The sequence below is a fragment of the Molothrus ater genome, chromosome 1 (genome assembly GCF_012460135.2).
Source record: "Molothrus ater isolate BHLD 08-10-18 breed brown headed cowbird chromosome 1, BPBGC_Mater_1.1, whole genome shotgun sequence".
Classification (NCBI taxonomy): Eukaryota; Metazoa; Chordata; class Aves; order Passeriformes; family Icteridae; genus Molothrus; species Molothrus ater.
Genome location: NC_050478.2, coordinates 105,430,242 through 105,452,448, shown reverse-complemented (window position 1 = coordinate 105,452,448; position 22,207 = coordinate 105,430,242). Strand labels below are relative to the sequence as shown.

At 41.0% G+C, this 22,207-nt stretch overlaps 2 protein-coding genes across 5 annotated transcripts in view; both read left to right on the top strand.

Moving 5' to 3' along the window:
- ROCK1 (Rho associated coiled-coil containing protein kinase 1) overlaps positions 1 to 8,997 on the top strand; it is an 83,515-nt gene extending 74,518 nt beyond the window's left edge. For 2 of the 4 annotated variants that reach the window (XM_036405549.1, XM_036405561.2), the window contains 6 exons: positions 634 to 722; positions 1,843 to 1,921; positions 2,039 to 2,300; positions 3,089 to 3,296; positions 6,637 to 6,678; positions 7,482 to 8,997. In XM_036405549.1, the coding sequence (XP_036261442.1) occupies positions 634 to 722; positions 1,843 to 1,921; positions 2,039 to 2,300; positions 3,089 to 3,296; positions 6,637 to 6,664 (666 nt within the window). In that variant the 3' untranslated portion in view covers positions 6,665 to 6,678; positions 7,482 to 8,997. Of the gene's footprint in view, positions 1 to 633; positions 723 to 1,842; positions 1,922 to 2,038; positions 2,301 to 3,088; positions 3,297 to 6,636; positions 6,679 to 7,481 lie in introns of those variants that run through there. The other 2 variants (XM_036405556.1, XR_004982376.1) reach the window with 2 other exon arrangements.
- A 5,212-nt stretch (positions 8,998 to 14,209) lies between these two features.
- On the top strand, positions 14,210 to 21,201 carry LOC118694497 (ubiquitin carboxyl-terminal hydrolase 14-like). The gene is made up of 5 exons (XM_036395606.2): positions 14,210 to 14,378; positions 16,849 to 16,994; positions 17,517 to 17,549; positions 18,997 to 19,102; positions 20,706 to 21,201. Exons 1-5 carry the CDS (start codon positions 14,363 to 14,365, stop codon positions 20,804 to 20,806), a joined length of 402 nt encoding a protein of 133 aa, XP_036251499.2. The 5' UTR covers positions 14,210 to 14,362; the 3' UTR covers positions 20,807 to 21,201.
- The last annotated feature ends 1,006 nt before the right edge of the window (positions 21,202 to 22,207 follow it).

The window sequence follows — 22,207 nt, the reverse complement described above, 5'->3', positions numbered from 1 at the left end:
AGATGTCAGACTAGCAACTCCCAGTGAAGAGCAGTAGGCAGTGAATTCCAGTCTTGAACTTACTGGGACGGGCTTAGGTTAGAGGTGTTTGTTCTTCACTATCTCAGTGTATTCATGGGTACCAGACCTCTGTTTCTGCTGATTCATTTGGGCCCTTTATTTTACCAGTCCATTAAATTGGGAGTGTAGGAAATAGCAGGAGCCATGGGACTCTGTTTTAGCCTACCAGCAGTTTGGTGTGAAGTACTAGTGAGTCCTGCAGGCCTGTAGAACTAGAGAAGGTTTTTACAACATTATCTATAAGTGATAATTTTTCCTTCATATCACTCAGTGATACAGTAAATTTCCTAGTGGCCTGCCAGTAGCAACTGAAATTTGTGACTTTGTGTACAGATGGACTTGTAGAGTCATCACAGGCATTTTAGAGTGATCCAGGGACAACACAGTCACTGCAACTGTAGCACTGCACAACTGTCTGTAATGTAGCTGCCTTCAGGATGATTTGAGTATCTCCTGATATTAATTTGAAGCCTTTCATTTACTCTGGCTTTTTATGTGCATGTGGGAGTATATTAGGATAAATAATTGCTTTTTAAAATGTGATTTCAGCTGTTTTACCCTTTCTTTCCACAGTATGTGGTGGTGAGCAGTAAAAAGATACTGTTCTACAATGATGAAAAAGACAAGGACCAGTCTAATCCATCTATGGTACTAGATATAGAGTAAGTAAAGTCATTGTTAGTTTTGGATACAAATTGACAAAAGAGTGTTGTGTGTGAAATAGCAGATAGAAAATCCAGAAGCTTGAAATAAAAATTCCATAAATAATTTTTAATTTCCCATACTAGTTGGAAAATGTCTGTCTGTATTTTAGTGTACCATTAACAGAACTTTGACAGTACTTGCTCTTTGTCCTATGATTGCTATAAGTTGGATAAAAAGAGAAAGGATCATTGCTGTTCTAGTCCAAAGCATTTCTAATTTTTCCAGCTGTTTTCTGTTTAAAGTGGTAAAATATATTAATTGTGGTTCCCTTACATTGGTTATCCATGAGGAAAATTGTATCAAATATCACTGAAGCCCCTCACTGGTACATGACTGTGATGTTTGAACAGCTGATTGACATTATGGGATCTTACAGAATGGTAATTGAAAAAAGTTTTAGAATTCATGAATAGATGTATCAGGGGCTACAGTGGTCTGGAAGGACTCTCAAACTCAGGAAGTGTTTCAGCTGCCAATTGCTCATAACCAGGAAAAGAGTTATTTTTTTCTTAGAACTGTTTCGTACTCTGTTTTCATAAACATCTGCTATAGCCACTGTTGAAAACAGGATCTTGGGAGAGGTGATCTGAGAGTCTTGACTCACATGATGTTTGTTCCAATTTAAATAGTTTTTTCAACAGCTGGTGCCCCAGATTTCCTTTTGTGATGTTTTGGCATAGATTGTTCATCAACGTGATTTAGTAAAAAAAACTACTGGATAGTATTCTACTTAATATGGTTACTTTCATCCAGGTTTTCACAATTTTTTTCTAGCAATAATGTTAGCCTTCCTAGTGTTTTGAGGAAGTATTTTAATGCCTTTATCTTAAGTAAATTTACTGTGATGGATCTTGAATCCATTGTAAGATAACCCTGTTTCCATGCTGTGAAGTATTTTGATCTTATGTGGGTAGACAAAATCTGTATGGTTTATGAATTAGTTCCCAAAATCATACTGCAGTGTTGAAGTAGGTCGTGTTGCTTGCATAATTCTGAGAACTTCAAAGCAGTTTGATAATTGTTCTGAACCATACATAACTTTTTAGCATTTTCTGATTCATGTTTCTTCTAATCTAGTAAGCTGTTTCATGTCCGGCCTGTAACTCAAGGAGATGTATATAGAGCTGAAACTGAAGAAATTCCTAAAATATTCCAGGTAAAAAGATAGATATTCTCCTGTCTATTTAACTCTCTTGAAAAAGTGGTGGCTTCTTTGAAGAGGATATAAAAGTACTTAGTGCTTGAACAGTAACACAGCAGTGTTCTTTTTCAGATTCTCTATGCTAATGAGGGGGAATGCAGGAAGGATTTGGAGGTAGAACCAGTACAGCCGGCAGAGAAGACAAATTTTCTAAATCACAAAGGCCATGAATTTATTCCCACGTTATACCACTTCCCAGCCAACTGTGAGGCCTGTGCCAAACCACTCTGGCATGTCTTTAAGCCCCCTGCTGCCCTAGAATGTCGAAGATGCCATGTGAAGTGCCACAGAGACCACTTGGATAAAAAGGAGGAATTAATTGCACCATGCAAAGGTATACTCATGGTTTTTTTCTGTTCTGTATTCTCCATGTGGTTAAGCCAAACCTGCTGAACTACTGGAGGTGAATAAAAGCGCTTCAGTTTAAATTTAAACTTAAAACTGAAGTTCCGTGATTTTAGATGTGGAAGTTGCAATTAAAGCAATAGGCTGTTACAGTGTTTATGAACAGGCAGCTGCGGCAAACCTCTGTAGGGAGGTCTGTGGTATACCTGATGGAGCTCTGCTGATGGCCCTAAGAGCACAAGGTTCCCTAGAGGTTTGTGCCCAAGTACTGGGCAGCTCCTTGGTGCCCTCACCATTCCCTCTGCACTTATACCTGACCCATACTAGGGACAATTGCAGTGGCTGCATCAGCAAGCTCTGCTGAGATGCTGAGACCTTGCAGAGGGGTTCTTCAGCCACCTCATAGACAGGAGGAAAAGTTTCTCCTCTGTGCTGCTGTGAAGTGGAGCATTCAGGGTTATGTACTCTGGAACTCGCCCATAAGGCACCCACACAACTTCCCAGCTTATTAAAATTGTAATTAGTGTAAGTTTCTCATTTCTCAAATGTTCATGTTAGACTCAAGAATCTCAATGCAGAATGACAAATCGTGAAAAACATTATGTTCATAATCCTCCCTGCTGTTTGTTGTCTTCCAAAAATATATAAACAAATCCAATATAAGAATGTATATAGATGCCATTGTTCCTTCCAGTGGCACAGTTGGTGTGTCATAACTGTTACTTTGATAAGGAGCCTGGGTTTTCACTGAATCATCTTCCTCCTTTTTCCTTGTAGTGAGTTATGATGTAACTTCAGCAAGAGATATGCTCTTGTTGGCATCCTGTCAAGATGAACAGAAGAAGTGGGTGACACATTTAGTAAAGAAGATCCCTAAGACACCACCATCTTCTTTTGTTCGTGCTTCTCCTAGAACTTTGTCTACAAGATCCTCAGCAAACCAGTCATTCCGAAAAGTTGTTAAAAATACTTCTGGAAAAACTAGGTGAGAAATAAGCTACAAAAACTACAGAATTTCTTAGCTAAACCCCCCTCAGTTTATAAATCCTATTCCATGTGAAATTGTAAAATAACTCCACAGTTATGGCTGCTAAAGTGCTGATCTAAATCTTTGCTCAAATCTCAAAGGAAGGAGCAGAATTCTTCTGTTATGGTAAATTTATCAGTTCTTCACATTTGGAAAGGCACCATGGAGGTGGTACCTGGCCTGCCAGTGTATGGCAGAGAGCTGCTTGCATTTTTTTCCTGTTCAAGGCTCAGTGGATATGGCAGTAATGGTATTTAGCAGCAAGGGTGGTCCACAGTCATCCCATCCATGGATTGACTCAGAGCTTGTGTATGCTAGAAGTCTTCTGCAAATGGGGCTAAAATGAGAAACTTATAGATTCTGTCTGTTGTTAGGCCAATTCTTCTGTTGTCAGGCCAGTTAAGTATTAATTCCGTTCTTCCTCTCTGCTTACCCATTCCCAGTTGTCTTCTGTGCCAGCAGTTGGTTTTGTAAACTATTTGTGACCTTATGCATTAACCAGGACATGATGTAAAATACACTTTTATAATGCTTAGGTTGCTGTAATCTGATTTTAATCTTTATTAGCTTCCTGATACAGTGTGTGTGGTTTTTCTCCCCAAATAACCAAATGAATTGACAGTATAGAGTAGAAACTAGTGTCTCAGTAAGGAAAGAGTCTTCCCAGATTGGCAGGGCTACCAAACATTCCTGGCATGAAATGCAATGAAAGCAGACCTTTATTATATGTTATATTATTATATAATATGTTATATTATTATATAAGGAGACATGGGGTGTATCATGAAACATCCTCCTTGGAGGGAACAGATGAGAAAAAATATGAAAGACAAAAGGGGCATTGATTTTCTTGTCCTCAAGATTTCTATCCTAAAACATAAGTGATGATAGATAGTTTGGGTGGGAAGGGACCTTAAAGATCATCTAGTTCCAACCCACTCTGCCAGGGTGGATCAGGTTGCTCAGGGCCCCATCCAGCCTGGCCTTGAACATTCCTAGGGATCATAATTTTGAGATCATAATATATTCAGTGAAGGCCTTCAAGATAATCCCATACTTCTTTATTTCACATTTGGATATTTAGAGTTGCAGACCTTCTCTCCCAAAACCTCTTTGAATTGCATTCTGAGTATGCTCTCTATTTTATCCTTGCAAGGTCCTCTGGTAGCTGTAATAACCAGCTTTCATACATACTCTTTTGGGAGAAAAATCAATTTTCTTAAATCAATTAATTGATTATTTTTCACTCTGTCTTAAAAGAGGTGCTGGATTGGAGTTGCCTTTAGCAAGAATAAGTCTGCAGCTAATCTGCTATAGAAGGAACAGATTTGGATATTTGAAAGTTTACAGTGACTCTTAAAGGAATGGGTATGTTTGGGGACATCACTTACCCAGACTATTGCTGTTATTAATCCTGTTAGCATTGTCCTGTTGAGAGTGCTACAGAATCACAGAAATGCACAAGTAGGGAATGGAACTTCTTTAAAAAGTGAGAAGCACCATTATTAAAGCTGTGTTTTTAGGATCCTAAAGATACAATGAGTCTAATAGCTCACCAGCACCAGAAGGAGGACAGCTGCACATTCCTGAGCTTTATCTTGTGTCAGTTCATGCTTCACAGATTACCAGAGTGAGCTGATCTATTTTTCAGCAGAAAATTAATCCAGGAATGTTTTGCCTAAAGGAAAGCCAAAAAACCCAAAGCATGACAACAATAGCAATCCAACCCTAACTCCACAAAAGAAAAGCTTGTGATTTTTTGTTGGGTTCAGAAGTTACAGAGGTCTGGGGGAGAGCCTCAAGAACGAAAGGAGAAAGGATGATGGTGATGGTCTTGCACAAGTGGATGTCAGGTCAGATCAGCTCTTCCAAATAGTGCAGCCTTGTGTTTTTTCCAGCTGCCCTGGTGTACAACCTCTGCTCACACCTTTCTCCATCACCCAAGGAGATCTTCCAAGTTCTTAGGAAGAAATAAAGCTCTTAGGTTTTCTGTTAGTTCAGAAGTTATTACCTGCATGGTATCTTATCTCTTTACCTTCTTGAATTTATCTGACAAGCTGTGACATGAATCAAACAGTTAACATTTACATTACTCTTCTAGACTGACCCCAAATCCATCAGTGAACTTGATGACATAACTGATGTCTTCCTTCTTGATGATATCAAATACTGACAGAGCTTCTAGAACATGTAATTAATTACAAGAAACTCTGTTTTAATGCTGCATATTGTAGTCACTGTGGAGAAAGAGTCCTATTGAGCATAAGCCATTTAGAGAGGCACAGCACTTGAGCAGCAGAGGTGCTGGGTATGTGTGTGCTCCTGCCTGTTGTGGTGCCTGGAGATGTCTGCAGGAGGCAGGTGGGGCCCTTGGAGGAGCTCCCTGGGTGTCTTTGTGACGCTCTGTCCCCATCAGACTGCTGGCACTGGGTTGACTGGAGTGCAGTGGGGCCTGCATGGCAGCTGCAGAGCAATGAGAGCCAACAATGAAAAGATTCAGAGTTCCACTGAGCAAAGAAGCATTAGAAAAAGGCCAGGCTGGAACTCTTCATTCTGGCAGTTACACTGGGGACATTTTTGTGGTTTTCTCAGACAACCTTTTTGTGAGTTGTATCTGTGAACTAGACAAGTACTGCTCTGATGGACTGTGCCCAGCCTGTGCCCTGATACCACTTCATATTCTGTCCTGTGTGTTTAAAAAGAAGAGGTGATGGATGTATTTTAGGAAAATTCACTTCTAATGTACCAATATTTAAATTTGGCTTATTAAATAAATTCAAAGTGTAGCTTATATACTGAACAGTTAACTCGTAGCTCAGCACAGTAGCTGAGCTCATTTGACAGCCTGTTGCTACCTAAAGGGGAGGATTTTCCCTCTCTGTCTTCTTTTCCTTCTTTTCTGTCCTTGGATCCTAGATAAGTATTCAAAATGATCCATTTTGGACCCTTCCACGAAGGTACACAATTCAGTTTCCTGACTGTCAAAAAAATGTAGACTAATTGTGCCAAGCTAGTGAGTAGATCAGTGCACTGAGAAGTGCAGTGATGGCCAAAGCTCAGGACAGGTAAGTTGGAGGATGCTCTGCTGGGGTCAGGGAGGTGATAAGGCAGAGGAACACCAGGCTTTTTTCCTCTCAGGAGGCAGTCAGTTATTGGATCAATGGACTCATGCATCCTGCAGTTCTCCTCCTCCCTCACCACTTTACCTAGGTGTGGGAATAAGAGAAGCAGTTATGGTTTTTTATGGGATATACATATCTGGGTTTTACTGAGTATCTGAAAATTGTTCTCTTGTCAGACAGTATAGCAGAACTTGCCCTCGGTGATGGAGTCCTACCATGTAAGCAGGCATTAACTGTTTTGTTGAATGGATACAGATTGAACACATGCTTGAAGACCTTTCAGTACATTTCATTCAGGGTCTGACCCACCTTTCTTTGCAGTCAGTAGGCAGTGCTTCCTTGACTTCATGGAGAGGTGTCTCAGACCCATTGAAAGGAGCTTTGCATATAAAAGTTCATCCTAAGTTCTATTCCTCATTTTAAGAACTTATCACTAATGACAGTGAATCAGAACTTCACGATGAACTTGCTGGCATTTGCAGTACTGCTTCAAGATCAGAACCTACACTGTATAGCTTCCAGTCTGCTGATTTATTCACATTGTATTAGCACAGCTGAGATCTTTTGTTTTAATACAGTTGGACTTGGGCACTTAGTCAATTTAATGCATGTTTGAAGAGGAAAACAACCAACCAGCAAAATTCCTGTGCATCAGATGAGCTCTGCAACTGCATGTGCGTGCTCCTAGCCTAGAGAGCCTTTTCTTGTCCTGCAAGTGAAAGAGGGTCACCTTGCATTTGCCATGAATACACCCATGATTGTTGACTCTTAATTGCTTACTTGTAAAGCTGCAGTAATACTATCGTCTGTCTGATCTCTGTGTTTGCTTAATGTTGTTTGAAACTGAGAACAGTTTGTGGAAGATGATGTAGGTTATGATAGCATTGTACCTTGTCAATTGAAAAAAAATTCTGTTAAAATCAAGTATTTTCTTCACTGAGGCTCTTGGCAAACATGCACTAGTGTTACAAAGCTAATTTTTATATTTGTTATTAATTGTCTGTTTTCTTTTTTGTTCCAGCTAACCACATGTACAGTGCTTAATGGAACCTCATGGGATGCAGTCAGAGAAACAGGGCTTTTTTTAACCACACAGAGCAGTGCAGACGGGCTGTTGTTCCTTTCAACATAACTATCACAGGCTTCAGGGTTAAGATTGCTATTACTGTCTCCTCCTTGCTTTGGCACAAAAGCACGCTGAGGGTGTTTAATTGCGGGTTTGCCTCAAGGTAGATTAGATTAATTATTACTGTGTAATGCAAGTTAAAGCAAATAAAGCTTAGCTAGGTATATAAAAAAGGTGCTGCCTTTTGGATTTTTTCAAAAAAGCCTGTCAGTCACAATGAAATGCAGCCAACTTTCTTCGTACCAGTGAAAGAAAAAGACTGTTGACCCTGTGAAGGGGATATTTATGTCAAGATGAGCATATGAAATGGAGTAGAAGAGGAAGGTTTCTCAGTGAGAAGGACTGCAATTGCTTTCAAGACTCTTAAGTTGTGCTCTTGAAGACTGCAGAACTAGCTTAAAATGAAGCCTTATCACTTGAACTTCAGTGCCTTCACTGCAGAGTTCTTTACAGCCTTAATGCTAACCACCAATATGGAATGGATCAAAGTGTTAAATATTTTGCATTATGCTTTACAAAATACTGATGCAGCAGGTTTGTAAAGGGGGGAAAAACAAGCAATTGCCTTTAATCTATGCATTTTTGCCAAGCCATACCGAATTATTTTATTGTTAGAGGCATTAGAAACTAACAGTAAAAAGAACCACCGAGTTTGGAAGCATATTTTGGGGTACATCATTTCTATTACTGTATAATGTATTGCCTTACAATTTTAAGTGATAACGTACATTAAGTTAACAAACATTTAAGAATTATATGCACTGTTTGAACTGTAAATTATTCTTAGAACACTTTTACTTGGTTTTACATTGTTCTTTTAGTGCCTTAATTTGAGATAATTGTATTATTGCCATGTCGATAAATGTAGAAACCTAAAACTAAACAAAAGAAACCTCTAAAAAGCTATTGCATATCAGTAGTTTTTACTGAACTTTAATTGGTTGAAGTATTGTAGATGCTAGATACATTTCTAAATTAAGTACAATCTTTGAGTGAGAATTCCTCTTACAAAGAAAGACTGATTCTTGTTCATAAGCCAAGAGATGAGTAGGCAATGCAGAAAAAAAAAAAAAGACAAAAAAGCTCTGGGTGAAATTCAGGAATTTCAGTAAATGCTGTCAGACTCTTGCTTTGTAGCAGGAATACATTCATGGTATGGGCAGTATGGTTTTATTTTATTTTATTTCTTAACCAAATACCTCCTCAATAATTTATATGGCTTTGCAGTTGTGTATTAAATAAGAAGCACTGGAAAACTGATTCGTCCTTAGGACGATTTGCATGTTTCAAGTGGTATTGAAAGCCGCACTGATGGATATGTAATAATAAACATATCTGTTATTAATATGGTAATGACTCTGTGCTCATTTAATGAGAAATAAAGTAATTTATGGAAAGACCCATTTGAAAATGACTGGCATGGTGTTTTCTCCTGACTGCAGCTTATACATCTTTCTAAGCATTCAGACATTGCAACAGTTTCCAAGTACAAGGTGCATTTGCATCATAATGCCCAGGGCATTCTGGAAGGTTTTGTTTTTTTCTTTTACTATTCCTCATGAATAAGTAAATACCATATTATATGTTTTAATTTCCTTATTCTCATGGCCTGCTGTAGTAGCCTAATTTGTGTTTATTATTCAACCACCACCCTGAGCTGGCCTTGTCATTGCTTCATCCTTCATGATGCAGGTTTGGAGTTTCAGAAATTCCACTTATTTGTGGGAGGGAACACGGTTCAAAAGACAGGGCAGTTTTTGTTGGTGGGGGTTTTGGGATTAGGCTTGTTTGGGCTTTTTTGGAACAGCCATGTACATCCCATGAAGCTAGCTGTCCATAAATCTCCCTGGGGAATCCACCAAGGCCTGCAGAACAATAGAGCAGTAAGGCCAAATTACATGTGAATCATTGTACGTCCTTTGAAGGTCACAGAGCGGGGAAGTACAGATAAATAGAAGCCATTGATGTAACTTCAGCAAGTTCCTCTGTGTTGAGCTTGCTGTATCTGAAATGTCAGCAATATCAAAGCTGTGGCTGGAGCACACTGAAGACAGCCTTCCAGATCACCAGTCACATTGACAGTGAGCTTGTCAAGCAATATAAGGGATAACTGGGACCTGCTTTAATCTCCTGTCACATACTGGGGAGGGAAAAATATAGTTAGATGATCAAACATATCTTACTTAAATATGTATATTATAATAGGAAATTTGGAGCAGCTGGAAAGGCCTGTGGTCTCTCCAGACTCAGATTAGGTTGTGGATTGCTTTTCTGCTTTCCTTTATGTGTAACTGGTTACCTCTGCAGGCTCAAAACCTTTTGCTTGAGTAATTTATTAATAAATAGTAGTATCGTGTAACTTCATATTTCATGAATCTGAAAAATAGCATAAGCCCTGTTATGAATAACTAGTGACTAGTGAGAAGAGGGGTTGTGGAAAAATGGTTTTTGCTCTACAGACTGGCACCTACTGTCATTTCCAGTGTTTTAGTAATGCTGAAGTTCTGCAGTTTTTTGTTTTTTGGTTTTTTTTTTTTAATGCTGATTTTGTTTGAGAAAACAGCAGCAGACATAATGAAGTGTAAAATTACATTGACTTGTGTGTCTGGGATAAATTGCAACTAAAATGCTGTAATAATAAAGTCTAGACGTGCAAATTACAGTTTGTGTGTTCTGGTACACTGATGTTGGCACTTGTTTACTGTAAGCAAGGTGCCTATCTACAGGAATAGCTACACTTTGAATAAAAAAAGCAGCCAAATGTCTCTACTGTTAGGAAATGTAATGCTTACAATCTCAACTGAAAGTCATCAAGATAGCTGAAACATGTAAGCTGTAAAGAGCCAGCATAAATCACCATGACTGCCTTTCTGCTGGTGAAGCTGTAATTTTACAAGCTGCTTGAGAAATCAAAAAGTTCAGATTCTTACATGATTATTTTTGTTGTTGTTGTTGATTTGCCTTCACCTTTTAATTTTTTTATGACTGTATTAGGTTCACTGACATTAGCAGAATGCAAAAAATCTGATTCTCTCTTCAAGCCTCCCTATTCCTGCTGAAGGCAACGGGAAAGAAAATGGAAAGAGTAGCTAACTGTAGCTAAACAGCCTGGTAATAAAAAAATAGGGCCTCCTCCACAGGTGGGATTTTCCTACAGCAGCCACTGAGGCTGTAGCCAGAAGCAAACTGGGAATTATGCAGCAAGAGGAGGGGGTAGCAGCTCAGCTTCCCTCTGAGCTTGTGAACTCTGCTGGGATTTTTCTAATGTATTTTAAAAAATGCAGGTAGAGTTTCGTTCTTGTTCCTTCCCCTGGATGTATACTTGTGACTCAGAATGTAAAACGTTTGAAAACTGCTGAAATGGAAGATTTAACACAAAAATGGAAGGGGGGGGGGGGGAGTGTTGGTACTCTAAACATCTCCTGGATTGCTACATTTTCTTTACTGAAGATACACAGAAGATACACTGGAGTGTGGCTGCCTCATCCCCAAGGCCTGGTTGGATGGGGCCCTGGGCAACATGATCTAGTAAATGGCATCCCTGCCCATGGTCCCTTCCAACCCAGACCATTCTGTGGTAGACAGGTTCCCAAGAAGATGATGCTCCCCACAGAAAACAAAACATACGTTAATACATGCACCTGCCAATACATTGAATGAGGGTAACTCATCTTCAGAGAAACAAGAAATGTAAATGCAGTATTTTAAGTCCTGAGTGTCTGTTATTTGAAGTGAATCTTTGTTCTGTCCCAGGCATCACACAAGTGCCTAAAGCATCTGTGACCCCTTGACCCCTTGTCAAGGGGTTTGGTTTCCTTCCCCACACCTCCTGCTGGATGGCAGCACCTGCTTGTACTGAGGGTTCACCTACCACTTGTGCTCCTTGGAACTGGGCCACAGGAGCTTCCACAGCATAAAAAACCTTTTCTAAACAGATCTGGACTTGCTCTGAGCCATCCTCCAGCACTCATAAATCCTGCCAGGCCTGTTGGCCGACGTGCACTACAGTGCTGATGACACAGCCCCAGCTTTTGGATCCAAGCTGGCCTGTATCCAACCAGCTCAGGATGGGAAGGAGCCCTGCTCAGATGGCCCTGTCACAGGCCACGGGGACACAGCCAGGGCAAGCACTTCTGGTGTCCCCCACCCAAGGTTGCCCTAGGGCCTGCCTTGAAAAGATGCATTTAATAATGTTCAACCCAATCTTTTACTATTTGAATGCCATCAGGTTCATATTTATACATCAGGCTGTACTCTTTGTCTCTTGATGTCAACACTCCTTATGTGAGTTTGTGTAAGATTCAGGAGAACCAGTGTCTATTGATCCCCTCCTTTAGGAAAAAGGCACACAGCTGTTACTGCAGGAAGGTGCCTACATGGTCTGAGAGGAAAAAAGATGGAGACAGCGGTTCTTCACCTTGCAGAGGTCAGGATGGCTTTTCCTGCTGATACAAATCCAGTTTCTTCTCCTTCAGCACAGCACCCTCTAGTGCCTTTCCCAAATTCTGGAAATGCATGGTCTGTGACCGCCTGAGTCCTGATCAGCTAAGGGTTTCCCTAAAGGGAAGGATTCAGTGCAGCTTCAGACTCCAGAGCATTCCACTTCCATTGAGCTGGCAGGAGTAAACGTGACTCTATGTATGTCACTTTGGTATCAAGAGCAAAACATTCGACTGGAGTTATCCCACATGTAAATTCACAGGCAGGCAGCTGGGATCTGCTCTCTCTTGAATAGGTGGTCTGCAGGATCTCACCCTAGAATTGGACCAAATCTATTCTAGAAAGCTTCTTTCAGCAGGTCCAAGTAACAAAAGATTCATCACTTTTGCTAGTCAATTTTAACAATTAAATCACTTTAGTAATGGTAAACTCCATCTTTATTCAAGACCCAGCATAATCCAGCAAAATCTCAGCATAACACCCTCTGAAGCTTCTCTGTGAAATGTAATCCTTGCTCCCCCAAACCTCCTTGTCCCATCTAGGAGCCTACACTGAACAAGAAAATCAACTTTTGCTCTTCTTCTCCATGACAAACTGAAAAGACAGAAATTTCTAAATCTTTCATGTTAAGGCTTACGTTCAAACCCTGGATTACTTTTATGGCCATTTTATATTTCATTCTTCAACTGTTTCAAACTGAAAATCACATTTGGGGGACAGCAAGGAAAAGATCCTTCTTGTTGAGGATATCAACTCTGGCAAAAGTATGGCCAGAAGTGCACATGCCAACAACCAGACATTGGTATAAGCTGTGGCAGAAGCTCTTCGCAGCTGCACCTGTAAGCAGCAGAGAAGTGTTGGGTTTCCAGAGGTGGGAGCTAGGAGGGGTCCAAGGAAGAGATGCTTCTCTCGTCTCATTCTCTCCCTTGCATCTTAAAGCACTGCTTTGGTTTCTTTAAGCACATCTGAATACCAAGAGTTTTTGTAGAAGCAGTTGAGATTTGGGTCTCCATGTCTACTGGTTTTAATGTTTACAACTTGGGGTTTATCACACTGAAGGCTCCTGGCTGTTGCCATCACACCCATCCTTCAGTGCTTCTTATCTATCACTTGAGCCTAAAATATATTGCTGGTTGTACTCATCTCCTTTCCTCCCAATGAAGTTCTTCTGTTGGTAATTTTAGCTCCTACTTCACCCTTTCCTATAAACGAAACCTATTTCATCACACAAGAGCCTTTTTATTTTTTCTGCCTCCCTTCCCCTGCCTTGAGCAATCACAGCTTTTGGGCAGACGCCTGGGGGTGCAAAAGCCCAGCTCAGCTCTCAGAGAATCGCAGCGTCACAGAATGGGTCAGGCTGGGAGGGAGCACAGCGGGTCCAACCTCCAATTTCATCCAACCTCCCTTCTCAAGCAGAGTCATCCTAAAGCACATTGCACAGAATTGCATCCAGGTGGCTCTTGAGTATCTCCAGTGAGAGAGACTCCACAACTGTCTGTGAAATCTGTTCCAGTGCAGGGTCACCCACACATTAAAGACGTTCTTCTTGTGTTCAGGTGGAATTTTCTGTGCACTGGCTGCCACTAGTTGCCTCTTGTCCTATTGCTTGTCACCACTGAGGAGAGCCTGGCTCCACCCTCCCTTTAGATATTTACACACATTGATGAGGCCCTCTCTCAGTCCTCTCTTCTCGAGGCTGAACAGGCCCAGCTCTCAGCGTGTCATTGTGACAAAGATGCTCCTGTCCCTTAATCGTCTTTGTCGCCCTTCTCTAGACGCAGGAGCTCCAGGAGCTCCCTGTCTCTGTTGCACTGGCGATCCCAGAACTGGACACACTCTCGCCTCAGCCCTGCGCCCTCCACACCGACGTTCCCTGCCCGCGGCACCAGCACCGCCTGCCCCTCATTCTGGCGGTCGGGCCCGTTCCACACTCCAGGCCGGCCCGCTCTGCCTAGGGCTCGCAGGATTAACGGGATGCAGACCGGGCCCGCTCCCGGCCCGCTCTGCCCAGGGCTCGCAGGATTAACGGGATGCAGACCGGGCCCGCTCCCGGCCCGCTCTGCCCAGGGCTCGCAGGACAAACGGGATCCAGGCCGGGCCCGCTCCCGCCGCCGGCCCCGCCCGTTCCGGCGCTGCGCGCGCACTGCTCCCGCCCCGCTTCCGCCGCCCGGCCGCGCTTGCAGCGTCATCCCGGGGGCTGGTTTGAATGAGACCCCGAGCGGGGCCGGGACCCGCCACCGTCGCCACCGCCGCCGCCCGCCCGCGCCCGCCCGCGCCGCGCCCCGCCGCCCTGCGCCCGCCCGCCCCGCCGTGCGCCCGGGCCGCGCCGCTCCGCCATGCCGCTCTTCTCAGGTGAGCGCGGCGCCCGCCCCTCCCGCCGGGCCCGGCCCGGGAGCGCTGCCTCGGCCCCGGCCCCGGCGGCGGGAGGCGCCTCGCACGTGCGCGCCCATCCCGGCCGGGCCGGCGGCGGGAGCGCCCCGGGAGGCGCGGCCCGGGCCGTGAGGAGGGAGGGAAGGGAAGCGGGGAGGCAGCGCTGGCCTGGCCCTGCTGGCGGGAGGGCGGGTGTCAGTCGCGGGCCGCCGTGCCTCGGCACTGCCCTGTCTCGGTTTGCTCTGGGTTCCTGCTAAAAGAGAAGTGGTGCTGTCCCTGTGGTGAGCCAGAACGCTGCATCTGCGCCTTCCTGGTGCGTCTGCCTCCGCTCTTTGAAATCCATTCTATCCTACAGGCTCCGATGGGTTGGAAAAGCCCAAGTCCAACCTTTGACCAGGCACCACCATGTCAACTAGACCAGGGCACTGAATGGCACATCCAGCCCTCTCTTAAACACCGCCAGGCATGGTGACTTCACCGCCTTCCTGGGCAGAATATTCCAGTGTCTAATCACCCATTCTGTGAAGAAATTCTTCCTAATGTCTAGCCTAAACCTGAAATTAAAGCTTTCTGAAATTGTACCTCATCCTCCTGGCCCTTCTTGCTGTGAGGAAAGGTTTCCGTGGAAGACTTCAAGAACAAAGCCGCCAGTGACACTTCTGGGACCAGTTACTGCCTTGATGATATCTCACAGATTTGGCCTGTTTGGGCCTTCAGTTTTTTAGGTAGTATGCAGCCTCAGTACACAGCTTGTCCACTGTTTTGGCTGTGGTTAGCAAATTGAGATCCTTATGTCATTGTAATGATTTTTCCTGAATTCATCCAAATCTAGTGGAGTCTCCCTCATTGGAGATACTCAGGAATGGTTTGGGCACAGTCCTGTGGTTTGTGCTCTGGGATGGCCCCCTCGAGCAGCAAGGTTGGATGAGATGAGCCTCTGTGTTCCCTTCCAACCTGACCTGTTCTGTGATGTGTATGTGCTGTGTTTTCTGATCAGCAGGGAAAATACATTCTTCTCTTTCTTACTTTACATTGTTTTCACATTAACTAGTTTCTCTTTCGTTTTGCACAAAGTCTTGGTTGCAGTCTCTGAAGAGAAGACAGTCATGCTCTTCCGTTCTTCCTCTTGAGTGCTGCATTGTCAAAACCAGCGACACTACAGATTAATAATTGCTAACTCTTCTGCATATTTAGCAGTGGAAGCATGACTGTTCAAAAATTCAAAATCAAAAGTCTGACTTGCAGACTCTCAGTGCAGCTGAATTGATCAGTGACTGAGTGGGTTGTCTTCCTGGAAAATGGGAAAAGCCTTGTGCTTCATAGGTCTTAAATATGCAAAATAATAAATGTGTTTTTTAAAAAATCGAAACATTGGGCAAAATATAATATGCTTTCTATTAGAAATACTGAAAAGTTGGTCATTTTGACTTCCTTTGTAGACTAATTTAGTCTAACTCATTTAGACTTGCTTTTGATTATTCTGTAATACTACACATCACAAGCATTGCATACATCTGAAATCTGAACCTTTTTGGAAGGGTTTTTAAAATTATGACTTCTAGGAGTTTTGTGTTTTGAAAAGGTATGGTTGCTGTAATATACTTATGTAAAACCAAACCAGAGGTAGAAGGATGTGGCTTTCCTAAAGTCTGGTATTTCAGCCACTTACTATGCATTGAGGATATTGCTGTGTGCTCTATTTTACAGGTTTTCAGTAAAATCTCAGCTTGCTAAGGAAGCCTTATGTACCTATGTTAGTTCTTGGAAGTGGTCAAAGTTGTGTCACTGTTCTGTTCACTGTAGAGGCACACAGCTTATTCCAGGCATTTTCTGTCTGCTCTTGGTCATTACTGACCTCACCACAGTGAAGTTAACATTCCATTGTGCCATTCTGCCTCCTGTTTCTGCTAATGATCTCGTTTCCAGCGTCGAGGTTTACATTTTTGGTGACCAAATTTCACTTTGCTTCTTAATTCCAGTCCTGCACCTTACTGGGGTCAATAGCCTTGCTTTTAAAGAACGCTGTATTGTTTTCCTCTGAAGGAGGACGGAAGTGCTGCGGATAACTGAGCTGGAATCGCACCTCTGAACTTCCCTCAGAAAGTTCAGTTGTTTGCCACAAGCAGTGCCAAGAGAATGGGAGAGTTAGTTCCAAACTGCTTTTCTGAAGACCTGCAGAAGGATTTCTCATGCTGTTAGACAAACTTATCGTTTACAGAGTTTCTCTGTATCTTACTTTTCACTTGTTTTGTAGGATATTTTTAGACCTGCTGGAGGTGGTATGTTCTGATGGATGAGGTGCCATATAGTAAAGGTGTTCCCTACCTTCATTACTGACAATTTTAAGAGCCGAAAACAGAATGTTTTGAGACTGTGTGAAGTCTTGGTAATCTTGGTAATTGCATTCTTGAGTATTAGGAAATAATCAAGTTTCAAAACATTTTGTTTGCAGTGAATGTGAAATGGGGAAAAGAGAAATTCGATGGCGTGGAGCTGAACACTGATGAACCTCCGATGGTCTTCAAAGCCCAGTTATTTGCACTGACCGGAGTTCAGCCAGCCAGACAGAAAGTTATGGTTAAAGGAGGAACTCTGAAGGTAGAAATCAGTTTTTTATATTATGTCTAACTTTGTTATGTGTTAACATGAACAATGACGATGTTTCTGGGTGTTCCTCTGGAAGATCTTTGGTTGTATGTGTTAAACTGACTGTACTTCTTTACTCATTTGTACAAAACAGCTTGGTGGGAGACTTCTTGTTACTTTTTTATGTTCAGAATCTGAATGCAATTTTTTTCTTTCTAGCTTGTTTAAGAGAAGTTTCTTGGGTGCTTCTCTACTGGAGAGTTACTGGTTTAACGAGATGTGGGCAGTTTTGCTGCAAAAAGTTGTTTACATTTAGGCAGTGTTGAACAATGCATGGGAAACCTAATTGAACACACAGCTTGGCTGCTTTTTATTTTTGTCAGATGAGACTTGATAACATGTAAATAGTTAATATTGTGTAACCTTGGATGAAACACAATTGTATATTTAGAAATGTGATTAATATTAATGAAAATATTTGCTACAAGTATCTTGCTACAAGATAACTAACTTGTCTTTTATTTTATTTCACAGGATGATGACTGGGGAAACCTAAAAATAAAGAATGTAAGTTCTGAGCAGTAAATTTTACTATTCTAATTTTTTATTTTAGCATATGAAGAAAGGCTTGAAAGTGCTTGCTGTTTCTGTTTGAATGGACAGTGCTATCTCAAAAAGTTATACCTTGAAAAATAATTTTATAGATGTCATATGTAAGCATGCTTGAAAGGTCTCACCATTGATGTATGAAAAACTTTTTTTTTTTTTTTTTTTTGCATCAATAGGGAGCTCATACTATCTTTTCTGGAGTAGTTGAGTGCATATATTTATTTATTCCATACAAGAAATGTTCTGGATCAGAGCAGTGCTGTCTTATCTGTGATCATAAAAATAAGTGATGCTGTTTAGAGAGATCTGGTGAACCTAGGTACTGTCTGTAGACCCTTGTCCTTGCACGTCTCCAGCACAGACAAATGTGTTGGTGATGCCGAAGTTACACCTCTACTTATGTCCTTTTTTACCAACCTGCTGAAATGTGCTCTCCTGTGTTAAATAGCTGCTGTTTTTAAAGAAAGCATAGTAATGATAATTGATACATTTGGCTAGTTCAAAAAGAAAACAGAAAGTGTTTGTGTTGCTTGCCTGTATAATATTGCATCAGGGGATCCCACAGATTTTTCTTGGGGTTTTTTTTGTGTCATTTTTGTTACTGTGCATCTCTTGTAACCTCTTGTAACAGCTTTACTCCAGTTCTTCACTAGGCAGATTGAATTAGGTAGCGTTGCTCTTACCCTTGTAACTAGTTAGCAGCCTGTAGCTGCAGCTATTGTAGCAAAATTATTCAGCAAAAATGCAGTACATAATATTCTTGTCTTTTTCTGCATGTGGTTGTGCTAATAGCTGCTTTTATTCATTTTAATAATGTTATATACAAGTTCTAGGGATTTATTTACACTGTCAAAGCAGTTTCTCTTCATTCTGTTGTTCATCCTTTTCCTTAGCACTGTATGTTTCAAGACTCCAGATAGTAATTTTCTCCTCATTTGACAGATCTTATTGTGTAGATGTGCTCCTGTTGAATGCTGAAAGATTCCTTTTCATATTATGCTAGTTCAGCAAGCATGGAAACCTGATTGACTTTTTTTTTTTACACCTTAAGTGTTAGTTCTCATGTCTAAACTGATGTGGTAGTTTAGGTTATTTTTCACTTTTCAACTAGTTTAACCCAGAACTTGCCAGGAAAGCTCACCAGATGTTTCAGTGGAAACATTTAGCATGGATAATTCTGTGGAGTTGTTCTCAGTAGGTACTTCCTAGATAAGAGGAATTGAGGTACACCCTAAAGTCACAGTAGTGCAGTATTGGTTTCTGTTAAACTAAGAGATAAATAAATAAATAAATAAATAAACTCTGTTTATTTTTGGGGAAATTGCTGAAGTACGTTAGGAGCTTGAGGGTTTGAGTGGAAATAAGTGTCCTTAGACATTGATTGCTGTTTTTGCTGTGTTTCCAGGGCATGACCTTACTAATGATGGGTTCCGCCGATGCGCTTCCAGAAGAGCCGGTTGCTCGCCCCATCTTTCGTGGAGGACATGACAGAGGAGCAGTTGGCCTCGGCTGTAAGCATGTTTCCAACTTCAGTTTCTTGTAAACCTTCGTCATGGCAAGTTCTTAAATGCTTGCAGTTGCTTAAAAGTGGGTTTTGAAGCTGTAGTGTCTGTTTAGCATCTTCACCAAGAATCACAAATTTACATTGATGACCAAACTGGGAGCAGTAAAAAGAAATCTGGGATTTAATTTAAAAATCGTACAATTAGTGCTGTTTTTCCTTTGAGCATGCAGCTTAGTAGATTTTCTAAAAATAGCATTGTGATGTTTTTAAAGATGAAGTTGTATTGCCCTTACTGCATCAGTGTCCTGTATTTTGCCTAAACAAGGCTTCTTAGATATGCAGAATTATTTCCTGCCTCTTTCATATCTGTGAGGAGAAACTAGGGTTTGTTTTAGGGTGGGGTGTATTTGGGGATTTGTTACTAGTATTAGGTCAACTTTGTGAAAAATGAAAATAAGTTTGACACGTGTTTTGCTTTGTGGAAGTAAAGCATAAATAATCTATTATTTTCTTAATGAAGAAACTCCTGAGTTCCCTTTTTTACAGCTTGAAAGGCTTAATTTTCTCACCAATCATTTGAACTGCAAGCTTTTTCATACTTAACAGTTGCATGATTTTTGTCAACTGTGCATGCAGAATAGAAATACTTTGGTGCATGTCTGTATGAAAAAGGATCTATAGTTCATGACTGGGTTTGTGTGCTTCAGGATTTAGGGCTTTCCAGGCCACCTGCAGGTGAAGGGTATTTATGGATTTTAGAGTAACCCCATACACAGACATTGAGATAACTGAGAGGCAAGCAAGGAGGTGATTTCACTATCAGATAACATTTCAAAAAAGTTGGTCACATGGAAATTTTTTTACACATCAAAATTCAGTCATTTGCAGTGCATGTGTTCACTTCTGAGATATGCTGAATGAGTTCTCTCTTCCTAAAATAATCTATTTGTATTGGTATGCAGTACATTAAACGATGTGTTTTTCCCTGACAAATACCTAAGTATTCAGGATTACAGAAAAAGAAAGAAAAATTCTATTACGTGGTGATTTATAGTTATTTCTGAAACTGGTTAGCTTACTATTAGTTGGCCTTTGCATTGGTCAAAACTTCAGAAATTCACAAGTTGTCTGAAAAGATCAAGTTAATGATCTGTTGCAAATTTCTGGAGAGAAGTTTAAACAATGCTTTTGTTTCCAACTATGAACTCCATCATTTTCAGAGTTTTACTGAAAACTGATTTTAATTAAAACATCAGTGTTTTGTACAAATGTATTCATGTGGAAATTTCATGGAAATAGAATTTTAAGGTCAAAACTTGAATGGGATTATAGTTGAACTTTCTGAATGATTGCATGCTTGAAGAATATATTCATTAAACTAAACATGCCGAGAAAAACCCCCAAAGCATTCCTGAATGTTCCCTAAAAGTATCAAATAGTGTAATGATAAATATAAAGTGGATCTGGGAAGCCTCATAACATTTGATGGAATATTCCCGGTTTTATGCATAATCCATGTGCTTAGAAGTCGATGTCACATTATAGTGTTTGTACAAAAATGGTTGCCACTTCTTTCTGACCTTCAAGCACCCTTGTGAATTTTTTGGTAGATGGAATTGCCATGTGGATTGACAAACCTTGGCAACACTTGCTACATGAATGCTACGGTTCAGTGTATCCGCTCCGTGCCAGAAGTGAAAGAGGCCCTTAAAAGGTAGGACAAAAATACCGTGACTAAAATGTTTCCTTTAGCTTATGAAGATGATATTTTGCAGAATGGTCATCTTCATACTGGTATGGATTATCATGACAATCTATTACTCTTTAGGTCTATTCAAGATTAAGAGAATGATTAATTAAAGTTTATCCTATGGCTGTGTTAGTCTGTACTTTAATAAAAAAGTTAAGACTTTGTGTTTCTTGGAACTGGCTTTTAATAGAGAGAATGTGTTTTGCTTAGCTAGAAAGTAGTTCCTATCAAGACCAGTTTAAAATTCTAAAATAAGCTACTGAACTCTTAACCCTGTTTTTTTGCTGTTAGTTTTTATGGTCCTGTTCTGCATAAAAGAACCATATGGGAGTCCTGTTCCTTTGAGGAATATTTCCTGCAATGGTTCCATTGCACAGTATTTTCAGCTGTGAAATTCTGACATTTGCAACTTGGAGATACAGCAGGAAGTTCTAAGGCATGTCTTCATGGAATTTTTTTTTGCTAATTTGTTCTGATTGTAGGATAACTTTTCTGATTTTTGTTTGTTTGTTTTTGTTATTCTAGACTGAAATGTGAAAATTGCTAGTGGTTTTTTGTGGTTGGTTGTTTTTTTTTTTTTTGTAAGAAATATACAAGAAAATTGAAAGTCATGAATGTTGAAGGAAAAAAGAATACCTGCCAATGTGACCTGAATTTGTCCTCCAGATGAATTGTAATGAGAAAACAATGAGTATTTCTAAAAAGTGAGAATTAGGTAGAACATTATTGCCATCTTAGAGTTAATTTAATTCCTTTTCCCCTGCTTTCTTGATTCCCAGCTGGATATTCTGTATTACTGTAATCACTTGTTATTTAAGTAGTTATAAACAGTTTTTCATTCTGTTAGCAGGTGAACCTTTATTATTAAGCACTGAGAACTACTCGTGAAGTACAGAAATTTGATTTCAGGGTTTTTATCGGCTATCGGTGTTATCATTTTTGCGAAGTCTTTATTTCCATGTGAAGGACTCTTGAGTTATGACACTGAATCTGAATATTGGACAAATTTAACATACTCAAAAGCAAAATGTAGCCCGTGAAACTGGCAGACTGCAATACAAGATGTGGCCGTATTGTCTGTGGGAAGTCAGATTCACACTCGGATTCAAGCTCTGTTTTTCTTTGGAGATTTAGCCTTTTTTTGGTCTTCCTTGCTTGATGACAGCATGGCAGGCTATAGGGTACATGGCAGTGGGAAGGTGTGAAAGGACTCATTTGGGAAAGCTGTTACAGCTTCTTTCCTGAGGCCTGCTCTCCCCAAGGAACTCTCCCTGTTCTGTAGCATGCCAGGGGAAATTTTCCTGCTTGTCATCTAGCAATGGTCCCAGGAATTTCAAAAGTCCAGTCTGAGATTAGAGAATG

Excerpts from the sequence above, each read along its gene's own strand:
- LOC118694497 (XM_036395606.2), top strand. Across the intron at positions 16,995-17,516 it reads TTAAAGGAGGAACTCTGAAG|GATGATGACTGGGGAAACCT; the intron begins GTAGAAATCAGT and ends TTTATTTCACAG. Across the intron at positions 19,103-20,705 it reads AGGAGCAGTTGGCCTCGGCT|ATGGAATTGCCATGTGGATT; the intron begins GTAAGCATGTTT and ends ATTTTTTGGTAG.